Below are 13,019 nucleotides of genomic sequence, written 5' to 3' on the forward strand. Positions count from 1 at the left end.
AGCTTGGATATACTCTTAAAACCTTGGAGGTTCAGAAGCACGTATCCTCATACCATCTTGAGGTTGCCGTCTTGGCTGATTCTTAAGACCACCCCATAGCCGAGTTGCAAACCGCGACTAATTCGAAGGCCAGCGATTATTTCAAGTTGCCTCCTCACTTTGTACGTTTACTTTTCATAATTACCGCACATTAAAGCCCAAGTGTGTGGCTAAATAAGAAGAAGATGGCGAGGAGAATGATGGTAGGGTAGGAGGAGTATCTGAGCGCTACTGTATCTGGCAGATTAAACTACGCCTGAATTCGTTGCGGTGACGCCTCGATTCCCTTTTTGGTCTGGCGCTTCTTCAGCTGGTCATTCACTCTTTCTGCCATGAAGACTCTGGTAAAGTAGACGGGGGAGCTGATGTCTGGCTGTTTAGAATTTTTAATTGCGAAAACTTCGCCCCATCGGCGGACAGAGTTGCACTTTGGACAATTGACTCACTGACTGACATAATAGAAATGTCAAACGAGGCGCGCCACTAATTTGACAGCCACCCAGGGGCAGGGGATAGAGCTAGGGGCAACAACTGACAACTTGTTTGTTTGTTTGCATTCGTTTTAATTGATTTTAATTGTCTTTGATTAGAGTAGGAGTCGCCAGTGGAAGTCTGGGATTTGCCGAGGATTTAATTAAAAGTGCTAGGATTAATAAAAAAAATAGGAAGTATATTTTATTTCTGAGTATCGACAGACCATCTACTTAAATTTTCCCAAAAATTTTGTTGACATTTTCTCTTCATTTCGAGTCAATGACCACAAAAACCATCTTCAAAATTGTATTCTGTATTTCTGTAATTCTGTAAGAGTTATTCAAAAATTACTGAACCCCTTCCCATGTCAGTGGTCAGTTCGGTGTGTGTTATCCATCATTAGACTCAATTTGTTAGCCAGGCTACGCCTTAAAGATGACCAAGCAAATAATTCAATAAGTCGAACCCCGATCGATTTGGTTCTAACAGCATGACAAACAAAAGCAGCAGGAAAAATTGGAAATAAGAAAAAATAAATGCATTCATTATAGAAAATTACAAAACAAGAAAAACTGTCAACACTTGAGGGGCGAGTGGGGTGGAAGCATCGGGAGAACTGGAACCAGTAGCCAGGAAAATAAACAAGCCGAGCAGAGATACTTTTTCCCAACAGTTACTGGTATAACCCAAAAAAGGGTCTCCATCCGTTCCCGATTTTGATACCAATTCCCCCAGTTCCACTCCAGCTGTCAAACTTAAATGTCAAAATGTTAGTTTTGTAATTAGCTCGATAGGAACAGATGACAATTTGCAACTGTCAGGGTGACATTTGGGCAGCCAGCGGCTAGCGGACAGCAGCCAGCAGTCGTGGGTTAATGACACCCCGCCACACATGACAGCTTCAAAGTTTAAGTTAATTTTTCTTACTGATAAATATTTTTTATAAATTTACTGGCCAGTTTCGAATCGCTTGACATCAGCCTTGAAGTTGTTCAAAAATTGCTATTATTCGTTTGCCATTTTTTGTATCGTATTTCTGGTGGCAAAATGTCAAAAGTATTTATAGTTATGGAATGCGTTTGGAGAGCTTTGATATTGAATCAGATTATGCTACTTGAAAACTAAATAAATATTAATTTTTCAGACATTCATGACATGGGCATTGTTTCCTTAAAAGTTAAGTGGGTCAGAAAAGGCACAAATTAGAGTGGAGCTTAAAAATAGATTTTTTTTAAATATAAATATTTGTTTAGCATTGCTTGATAATGTCAATATTTTAATAAATAGTACAACACCCTCCCACGATCCATCATCGTTTACCGAAAGTGAAAGTTTCCCCCAAGAATCTCCCGATGAGCTGTCTTGGAGGCATCTTTAACACCTTCCAAAATGGACATCATTTGGGAATGATAGATCATTAAAATGAGCTTTTTCCCTGTGTTTTCGTTGCTTACTTTGTGGGAGTCAGTCACGACCTTCGGGTTTCTGTGGACTGGTCGCCACGGCAGCCGACTGGGAAAGTCATAAGTTGAAAGGTCGTGTGAATGACGGGAAAAGTATTCAGCCAAACCCAAAAAATAAAAGGGAAAATGGATGGCATCGAGCTTCGTTTATAAGTCCCTAGCAAAGGTTTACAATGGTTTATTTTGTAACTTTTTGGGTTAGAACTGTGAGCAGGAAATGATTTGTGTCTTTGTGACAAACTTTTGTCTTTTTAGAAAATCTTGTATTAGATCATTTAGAATGTTTTGCGGTCAACTAAGCCGGATGGAAATGATAAGGCAAAAGATGATAAATAAATAATAGTTTGGTATAAGAGATGTTGCTTTTAAAAATATGTTTTGTGACTCAAGTTATTTAAGAACTTTCTACATTATATTTCCTTTAATCACTCATAGGTTAACCAGAATTTTTCTATCCCTCTTTAAAGACTGTTTCAATTGAATCAAGTTCCCTGTATGCCCTACTCAATGTCATAACGGTTTGTTGGTTTTTATGAAGAAACACTCCCGCTCCAAGAATCGATTTTCCGATTCTTCCATCAAATATTTGACATGAACTGACGAAAAGCGTTTCCAAGATTGACTCCAAACACCCTCGAACAATCACTTAACGGTACATGCAGCCCGAAGAAGCAAAGAATTCTCTATGCAAACTAAGTACCCACAAACCCCAAGCCCCCAAACTTCCCCCTTTAACCTTACAAAGGCGGCAACACCACAAACGCACCCATCAAAAGGCGTTACAAATTTTGATTTCTTTTGAAAACCAGCGACGCCTTTCAACCCAAAGAAAGTAAGCCAGAAAGAGAAGGTTATGTGGTGGTGATGGAAAAAGGAGGGAAGACCGCTGGGTGGACCAAAGAAAAATATCAATTACAGTATAATTATGTGTGACGCAAAGGAAAAATTCTGACAGAAAATGATTGATTTGTGAGGTGAGCAGGAAAGCAAGAAAAGCTTCTCCTCCATCACGAAGTTCTGGTGAACTTTTCACACATCCCGAAAAAATTCTTTTCGTTTGTCATCGTTTAATTTAATTTTAAACGTTGCAGCCTCCCTCAATTGAGCCATCTCTTTCTTATACCCCAATAGCCGTCTCTCTCGTTGATGGCCCGAACAACGGTAAACAGAGTTTAAAAGGATGAGGTACCTCTGGAGGGGATAACGATTGTCAAACATGAAAAGATCTTTTTCCTGTAATTGCATATTAAACAACATTTAACCAAAAGTTGCCCAGTAAAAGGTACACATATCCCCCTCTCTCAGTTTTTTTTTACCAGTCTTCTCAAGCCCCTTCTTTCAGCAATTCTCCATACACATTTCTTCCCCCCAACCAGTCAAGCTCCATCTCCAGGCCATTATTACTTGTTCAATGTCAATGTTGTGACCTTTGTTAAGCATTTTGTTTGCTTCGCTTGAGGAATCTTTTTTGCTCCGACTCTTTCTGATTCTTCAAGTACCGTTGTAATTGTTTGCCGAAGCTTCTCTTTTTAAAGAGAAAATCAATTGCATTGTTGCAGCATCTTCTGCGGTCGCTATTGTATCGTTTGTTGTTAAATAATATTGCGCAATTTTTATTCAAACAGCCCGGAGGAGAAGAGGCCACGAAGCTACAGAAAAAGATTTATAGAAAGTTACCAAGGCAGAGGAAAAAGTCAGAGGGTGGGTATCCGATGAGGTGGAAGATCGTTCAATGATGAGCGTTTTTTGTTTGTTGGGGGCCTGAGTACTTTTTTTTTGTCGAGGGAAGGTAGAATAAATTATTTTAAAACTTAATACACCCAACTTTAATTTCCTTTTAGCCAATAATTTCTCCAAACCAAAGCTATAATAAAATCTTCAAAAATTTCTCAAGTGCCAAGCCAAATACTTGACAAATAATGAAAATATTGAACCGGATCGAAAAGCATCGAAAGAAATAAAAAATAAATAAAACGGAAGTCAAATAAAAGTCAATAAAGCAATACATTTGAATAGGTAAAAGTGAAGCAAAGTTGTTTGAGAAAAAAAAAAGTTTTACAAACTTTCCAAGCGGTTTTTCTTATTTTATTTGTATTTCTGCTGGCAAGATGACTTTTTTATTTACTTGTGAGTTGTGGGTGAGCGGACCCCGATGCATATTTTATTAGCTGTAAATTTTATTAATGTGGCCATAAATTCAGGAAAGCCAACCCGATACAAGATGCAAACAAATCCCAAAAACAGGGTTTTCCACAACGATGCTGTTGCAGATTCCGAGTCCGATTCCGACTCAGAGATGCACCATGGCTGGCAATATGGCCGCAATGTGTGGCAAACTGGGGACATTTGGGCAGTGTGTCGCCGCCGATTTCGATTTATGGGGGGAGTGGGGATGGTGGCATGGCCTGACTGAGGCTAGAAGCGTTGAAAAGAAATACACGAGCGTTAAATTTATTTAAGCCAAAGATAAGGCACGCTAAGTCATGGCCAGCAGAGGAGTAGAGGTTGAAACCCAATGCACCGGGCTAAGTAGTTTGCTTGATATTTAAGATGTTTTAAATGAAAGATTATCTTGTGAAAATATTAAAAATAAAATTTCAGGTAATAATTTGTATATAATTTAAAGTTTAGTATCTATTAACTTAGTCTTAAACTTGGTTTAATTATTTTTCTTACAGTGCTTTAGTTTAAGACCTAGTGCTAGTATGCATAAAACACAATCCAGTATGGCAGTGGATAGATCAGGAAAAGGGGCTGAAGTTGGAGGTGCTCCTGCTGTGTGTGTTGCATTTGCAACATCGCGTATGTGTGTATGTGTGTGTTGGGGACAACAAGTTTCCCGCAGCAGCGACAGGAACTAAATCACGTGTTGGAGGCTGTTTTTGTTGCTGTTGCTGTTGCACATTTCTTCTAACTTGACTTTGGCCAAGTCATGACGACGACAGGTTCAAAATCTTGCTGGGCAACTTTAAAGGAGATCGTCGATCGGTGGGGGCATTTGGGAGGGAGGCTGGCTATGTATTGGACCATTGGCGAACAGATCGTCAGGCTGCTTAGCAGCGGCTTACACATGTTTGTTTTGTCTTCTTCTGTCTTTTGTTGCAACTTACCGTTAGTTAGATGTATGCAAGAAGAGGCAGCAAGAAATCTAGTTGCATGTGGCAAGTTTTTTGCTTTGGCGGCCAGCATTTCTCGATCGCCTGAAATAATATCTAATAATGCATATAATTTTCACATGCACAGCGAATCGAAGAGGTAGATCCACCTGGAGAGCCGGGGGGAAGGAACTCTCGTAAACCGGCAGGGGATTCAATATCATTAAATATTATGATCAAATATTGCTGAGCGGCATTTTGAACGGAATTAGCCCCGATAGGGGATCAGCAGTGCCGCCATTTGTTGCCAACATCGTGACGAGTATCTTATAAATAGCGATAATATTCAGCTTTAGTGCCATCGATATTCTCAAGAGAGAGGAAATCCCAACCCGATGATGGCGATAAATTATCGGTTTAATTATGGAAAAGCTAAGATAAGAAAGAAGAGAAGATTTTGAAATTAGTAATTTATTTTTATTAAAAAAGGAAACCATCTTATTAAAAAATTTCTTTGGAAAATGTTTAATCTAGAGTTAGTAGAGCTTCTAAATTTCTCATCATATCGTGACAAGTTCGAGTAAAAACTTCCATGTCTTCACCACCAAATTCTTGGAATATTTTCGCGACTTGCCTTCTTATACCATTTCCCTGGCTAAAAGCGTGGTATGCAATTAATATTAAATGAACTTCGCACATGCAAACTCTCCAAAAAAAAACGCTCATGGCAATCCACAAAAAATATACAATGAACAAATTAAAAAGCTCACGAGTAAAATACCGATTCAAAATTGCCACCAATCGAGTCCAGCGCCGTTGCTAATGTTAAGTAATTAATTATGAACAAATGCTAAAAGAAATTTCGTATATATTTTCGCCGCTGAACGGCTCTGCGGCCCGCATTATTTATTTATTTGAAAATTAATAAAACAAATTGCACTCAATTCATGAAAACAAAGCCAAAGCCAAGGCAGACACATTTTTGGCAATGAAAAAAGGCCAAAAGATGGAGAGTGAGGAGAAAAAAAGAAAGTGACTGAAGGGTTTTCAATTGTATAACACTCGCCGTTAGATTGATAAATTGTCAATAATTAAAGCAGCGGCGATCAAACTGATGAGCTGATCCGGAGATGGGTCTCGGTTCGAGTTATTTGAGGTTTAGCTCTTCAGCTTGATTGATTTCGATGGGTTTCATGGCTCCAGTTATGCAATGTGTGGGCCGGCAAATATTTACAAGATGGGAGAAATTAAAAATAAATTTATTGGCATTTATTTGTATTTTCTTTTTTGCAATTGCAATCGCAGCCGCACCCATCGAGGTTCAGCTTGAACACAATCTCCTGGCTAATCAGGAACAAAAAAAAAATAACAAAGAAAAAGACCAGAGGAAAAGGCAACTCAATAAAAGGAATTTCCACTTATCGCCAAGGGAGCTCAATACCAGATCTATACCCTTTCTACCAGATCTATACCCTGGGTCCAAAAGGGTGTCCATCACTTGGAATAAAATGAAAATTCATTGGGGAAGATATAGACAACTTGGCTTTCTTAAATAAATACCTATGCTTATTTTACTATAAATTTTTACCTTTCTAACTAATTATTTTCTTTTTTCTATCTTTCCAGGTAATTAAACAAATTCTTTCAAAATGTTGCGCATTAACCGCTATAGGGGTAAGCTACAATATATTGAAATTTTTTGTATAATTTCATATTACTTAGAGAACCACACCTAGAAATGGTTAAGGCCTTAGGTTTCTTTTGCCAACTTAAAAATAAAATAAAAGCCGTCAAGACATGCAACAAAAAACACAGCAGAAAACGAAGAGTGCACGCTATCAATTTAACAGCATCTGTCTATGATGCATGGGATCGAATTCTTCCCCCTCTTCTTCGATCATCTCGAGGCTCTTAAGTTCTTCCCCAGCCCAGCCCCCAACCCTCTCCCCACCCACACAGCTTTGAGGGCTCTTGCAACTTGTCCTAGACAACATTTTTCCAAGGAACCTGCATGGACACATGCACGTAAATAGCAATCGCAGTCTATTTATAGATGCCAGAGATTCGAGCACCCACTCGCCAGCTTTCAACCTGGATGTGCACTGAGAAAAATAGGCACAAAAAATCCTATATAGATGATTTATTAGATCACATCATTTTTCTTAGTGTTTATGGCAGCTAAGCCCTTGGTGTAAAGTAAAAATATTTTCTATTAATTTCCGTGAAGATTTTTCCAAGCTGCGATGCCTTGTGGGTAATTTTCCAGATAAGAGTGCAGCTGTCAACAGCTAAGGCAACAAAACCACCAGATTTAAACAGTTTTTTTACTGCTTTTTAATTTATGCTTGTAAAATAATTAAGTTGAAAATAATGAAACTTAATCCCAGCCAAAGGCAATGGGGAATAAAAAAAAGACTTGGGAGTGGGAGACTGAGGAGACTTTTTAACTGGGTTGCCTCAATAACCGTTGGGCGGGATTAACACACTTTTTTCGCTTTTTTACTTCAGAAATGTCCCGCGGCTTTTAAACAGTAGCCGAAATAAAAACAAAAAATATATAAACAGCAAAAAAATACAATTGCCATGGCAAATTTCCTTTCATGAGTATGCAGCTACTGTAAAAATGCTTGCACACAGAAAAAGTAATAATTACCCATTGCATCAGACAGACAAATTAATATGGAATTATTTAAACCGATTTTTAAGAGCTGCTTGTTAATGTTCTTTTTCTGCTTAATCAGTTGTTTGATTTTTTTTAACATTGTTGTGAATGAAATAAGGAAACCAGCTGGCTTTTGTCTTTTAAAATGAAGCAGATATTTAATAATATGAAAAGTATATCCTGTAGAGTCCACAATAGCTATGCAAATTACAACTTGAATCTGAAGGGAGGTGGACATACCATCCATTCCTGTTAAGTAAGCTGTTACGTTTGGTGGACTTCCTCCCCCGATTTTGGGTGGGCGTGTCATATGTTTTAATTAGCCCTGAGGTGCTGTGCATGTTACCTTTCATTGCCCCAAAGCTTGTCAAATCCGCAAACGAGCTTCCGACAGCCCAGCAACTCCTACCATGATTAGCCACATTTGCGATGAAAATGAAAAGGCCATTTATGAGGATGAGTAGCCACAAAACTCGTGTTCGTATCACTTTCCTCATTTGTTTCCTACTTTTCTGGTTGCTGCATGAAAATGCAATAAAAGCCCCGCCATGCCGAAACGAAGAAGACATAACCGCAGTGAAAATAAAATGATTTAAATGAATCGCCAACTTTGAACTCGGTCTTGAAACTACCCGGTCTTGGGGGGAGGGATCAAGAGAAAGAAATCAAAGTCAGAAACCAAAGCTAAGATACTTTTTTGTTTTTTGCAATTGCATCTTTGAATTTATAGCTGTTTTCGCGTGGGCGACTTTTGTTGTTTTCCTTACTTTTTTCCAACAGATTTTTTTTCCATTCGAGATTTCATAATAATACAGTCGGTTTTGTTTTGTTTGCCAACCTGAAAGTGAAATGCATTTTCGATGGCTCTTTCGATGGGTGGCGAGGGGGAAAATTATCGCTTTATCACGATTCAAACGGTACCACTTTCTCAGCTTCATTTGTAGCAATAATTATGCAATTTGCTCTTCGGAGCTCCGATTCGAATCCGACTTCGAACCTGAAGCTGCTGTTGAAGTTGGCGGCCCCTGCAATTGTTGCATTTCGTTTGGTATCTCGTTTTCGGTTTTTTTTCATTTCGATTCGATTTGAAGACTCTGTGCATTATAATTTCTGTTGTTATTTATAATTGTTGGACATCTGAGCATTGTGGGTGCCTTTTTGAGAAGGTGGGGACTGTGGCGGTTTGCATAGTTATCACTCGCTCGATATCTTTTTTCGGGGCGAGCTCTAACAACATAATTGTGAAGAAAGAAACGATTTGAGGCGATTTTTCGGTTATGACAAATTAATTGGCTGCAATTGTTTTGTCTGCTATTGGGATCGAGAAAGTTATCCATGGGGTTGGCTGCATTCAGTGTCAGATCTACGAAAACCAATGAATGCACGATTAGGTGGCGATTATGAAAGAGACACCTGAAATTAGCTGGCTTTAAATAACAAGATTGGCTTTTAATAAGCTCACAATTTTACTACTGGAACTATAATTTTCAGACTCTTTTTTTTTTTTTGCCAAAAACTTCTCATCATCAAAAAATGCGAGTGTCACAAAAGCAGTGAAATCCGATGGTTAACAAAAAATTCGTGTCAACACAAAGTGTGTCACAAATTTGACCAAAATAACTCTTAACCCATTAACTTAAACTCCTCGTTCCGTATGATCTCCCATTGATTGCCCCGCAGACGAAATTTGATCGATCAGCGGCAGTCTGTGCCGTGGAGCTGTTGTTGTCAAATATTTTTGCCAGCCGCAGGGCAATACTTTTTCTTTTCTTTTATATATTTTTCATAAACTTTATTTTTTTTTTGTCCGACTCTGGCGGCGAGACGGTTATTATTTCTCCACATTTTTTTCCTCACTTTTTTTTTTATTGTATTTTGGTGAGCCGCTTGGTATGTGGACCACTGTAATTGGAGATGTGACGATGTCTGGAGCCCTTTCCTCTGGCTTCCTGATCAAAAAAAGAAGAAGTATTCGTACATATATTTATTTATTTATTTTCCATAACGACAAAACGTGAATCGAATTGTTAGATAAATAGCGTAAGGTATTTGGCAACCTTCTTCCTGAAAATACTTTTCGGTTCCGTCAACGAAAATTAAATTTAAACAATTTAATTTGCCAGCAATTTCATGTGCAAAGCAAAATTGTTGAAATGGCTTAATTAATTTGCCCAATTTTTTCGTGTTTTATTTTCTGTCTTTTGGCAAGGGAACACATTTAAGTTGGTCAAGTCAATTGCCCAATCCCAAAATGAGACCCAAGCCCAGTTAACAAAGAAGAAAAAAACCACAAAAACAAACCTCGACAAGCCCTCGGATGAACGCCCACTCTTCCACCCTTTAGCCCCCTCTCTTTCGCGCCCTGTTCCACTATCTCTTTCTAGCCATGTAGTTCGATTTGGTGCGACTAACTCACGCCTACGACTTTACAGCTCCCCGGTTGTTGTCTCGACTTAATTTGATAAGATTTATTTCGATTCGAGTGGAGAGCCTCGAAAAAGGCCAAGATACCCAGCGAACATCGTCGAACATTGAGAAATGTTTTCTGGCCTCAATAAATTGTAGGTGGAATTTTGTGCACAGAGAGAAAATGGAATTTAATTAAATTAAATTCAAATAAATCTTGAAACTAGCTATGATTGGCTTTAACTATTAAATATATAATAATTGAAAAAAGTCAGTAGCTTCCTTTTTCCTGTTTTTTTTCTGTGTAAAATGAGCATTCAGTCTAACATTTAAAAACATTTGAAATAGAAATGTAAACGTTTGTCTGATAAATGGCCTAAACGGGCCATGTTTCGAGTTCTCACCGAGTGTGGGTGATCTTTATATTTTGTTTGTTTGTTTCTGCCCAGTGGTAGTGGGTGTATCTATTGGCTACTGATTGGCCTGGAGAGCTACTGGCAAGCGAAGATCTCGAGAGGGGATAAAAGTGCATTTAAATAAAGGTTATTTGAGCTTTTGAAGTGGTTTCATACGCCCAGTTGGCACAAAAAATTATACAAGCTTGTGGTTTCTCTTGATAAATGATTCAAAGGATTTTTCTTGGTCACATTCTATCGTTTGTGAGCTAGTAAGTTTTCCCACAACTCTTCTGTTCTTCCAGCAGATGTCAATGTGAAAGTTAAGACTACAAGTCTTGTGTTTTTTTCGGGTTTTTGTTTAGCCACCCGCCATCATGTTAGTGTTTCGGTTTAAACCTCTACCCCTCTGGTTCAAAAGTTCATTGCCAAGTCTAATAAAATGTTCAAATGACACGTTAAGTGTCAGCAGCTACAAGAGAGTTTCCCTGGCTCTGATTCCCTTTGCATTTTGTTTAAGAAAGACCGCCCCGAGTAGCAGCCAAGAGCCCAACAGCCAACAAAGGAAAATTGGGAAAACCAACTAGCTAGGCTAGCTGAAAAATACCGTTTACCGCTCTGTTCCCTTTTTGTCAAATGATGATAAATCGTGACCCGCCAAAGTCCCAGTGAAAATTTTCCTGCATTAGCATCACCCACTTCCCACTGCTTCCCCCTGATTCGAATCGTTTTTTATATTTTAGTGATTTTTTAGTTTTATTTTGAGTGACATGGAGAGACCTCTGAGAGGGCTACCAATTTTTTTCACTTTATTCCAAACCGTTTTTACCACCTTAACAGGATCCGCGGCATTCGAAACATGACATTTCAGTGAATTATGCAGTTTTTATGGAAACTATGATTTATTTCCCAGTATGAGTGCAGTATTGGCGCTTAGAAAATAGGCCTTAGTATAAATTATGAACCGCCGATCTGACGATGGCCTGAGGTTGAGACCCTATGCCACAGCTCTGTGTGTGGCTTCGCTTCGGCTTTGATTTAAATGCAAATCTCGATTTTTATTACTTTGTATATTCAACTTCACCTTTTCGCACCTTTAATCACGATCCCAGTTGAGTGACAAGTAAATAAAAAGTTTATCATGGTGCATTTGCATTTATGGGGTGGAATGAATCAAAAGTATTGCCACACATTTGTCTGAAAGAAGTCAACTAATATCACTCAATTATAGAGGATTTTCCAAGCTCTAAAATATATAATACAAGTTAAATCAGATCTCGAAGAAATAATCATGAATCGCCTCTAATAGGTATACATTTTTGACATTAACCCTGACTGAATGTCAATTAAATTTCATCACAAAAGCTGATGACAAATCCTCCTCCAAGGTCTTTGGAAAAAAAAGAGCAAACTGAACCTGCGAACGATAACGATCCATTGATAAAATACCAGAGCTATCGGAACAACTTCCACTTGCCACTTGCGACAAGCTCATTTGTCAACAGAGTTCCCAGACTGCGAGTGTATCTCGCGGGTGTATCTGTATCTCTGCATCTCTGCCAGCGACCTTGCCAAATGGAAACGGCAAAAGCAATCAGGCTGCCATGAAATGTGTGTGTCTGTAGTGTAACAAATTAGCAAACAACAATCAACACAAAAACTGCACAATAATATAAAATAAATGAAGTGAGAGAAACATGGCAAAGGAATTTTTTAATTTAGATAATTGAAAAGTGAACCGAATGAGAAGAAATTCTCGGTAAACGATTCAAATCATAACTCCCACCATGCACCCGCCAAATTAAAAACTGAATTATTATTAATAAAATAATTGCTTTTAATCAGTAAGGGAGTTTTTTTAGCCTTCCACCATGCCAGACAAATTATCCACTTCAATTGTTTGCTTTTGAACCACATTAAATATGTTCATTAATATATTTAGCGGAATGTGGCACGATTTTCTTGCCGCTTTTAATAATTAAATGATTTATTTTAATGAAATTCTTGTGGTCAAAGCTGTGCATATTTTATTGCTTTATTAATCAAGCCTTTTTTTCTCCTGATTGATAAATATTTGATTATCAGAATTTGTTGCGAAAACTATGTCCAGTTTTTTCTACCATGACGTGGGAGATTAATACTGTTTTATAAATTTATTTACCTCGTGATTAATAGTGTTATTTTTAGTCTGATTATTTCTGTTTGATAGTTGTAAGCAGCCGATCCCAACTGCGTCAATCCCCCAATGAAATGTGCTCCCAATCTCTGCTCTGGTAAAATGTCAAATGCATCAAAATCAATTCAAAAGAAACACGATCAGTCTAATTAAAGAAAATAAAAACAAGTCGAGGGGGAAGCATTAAAACCCCCGCAGACAAGTCAAATTAATTAAAACCAAAAATACTCGTACAATCAAAACTGAGCAGCAGTAATGCCGAAAGCAACAACAACAACAAATGCCACTTGTTGGCCAAAAAGAATTGGC

At 38.1% G+C, this 13,019-nt stretch overlaps 2 protein-coding genes across 6 annotated transcripts in view; one reads left to right on the plus strand and one right to left on the minus strand.

Moving 5' to 3' along the window:
• The window catches only part of LOC108133850 (COMM domain-containing protein 4), a 203,038-nt gene that overhangs the window by 105,449 nt on the left and 84,570 nt on the right, over positions 1-13,019 (minus strand). The window lies entirely within an intron of this gene.
• The window catches only part of bbg (big bang), a 108,507-nt gene that overhangs the window by 78,403 nt on the left and 17,085 nt on the right, over positions 1-13,019 (plus strand). Inside the window, exon 1 of one of the 5 annotated variants that reach the window (XM_070279491.1) lies at positions 6,716-6,745. The exons of the other annotated variants lie outside the window; for them this stretch is intronic. Coding sequence (XP_070135592.1) covers positions 6,721-6,745 — 25 coding nt within the window. The 5' untranslated portion in view covers positions 6,716-6,720. Of the gene's footprint in view, positions 1-6,715; positions 6,746-13,019 lie in introns of those variants that run through there. 5 annotated transcript variants of the gene reach the window in all.

The sequence above is a fragment of the Drosophila bipectinata genome, chromosome 3L (assembly GCF_030179905.1).
Source record: "Drosophila bipectinata strain 14024-0381.07 chromosome 3L, DbipHiC1v2, whole genome shotgun sequence".
Lineage (NCBI taxonomy): Eukaryota > Metazoa > Arthropoda > Insecta > Diptera > Drosophilidae > Drosophila > Drosophila bipectinata.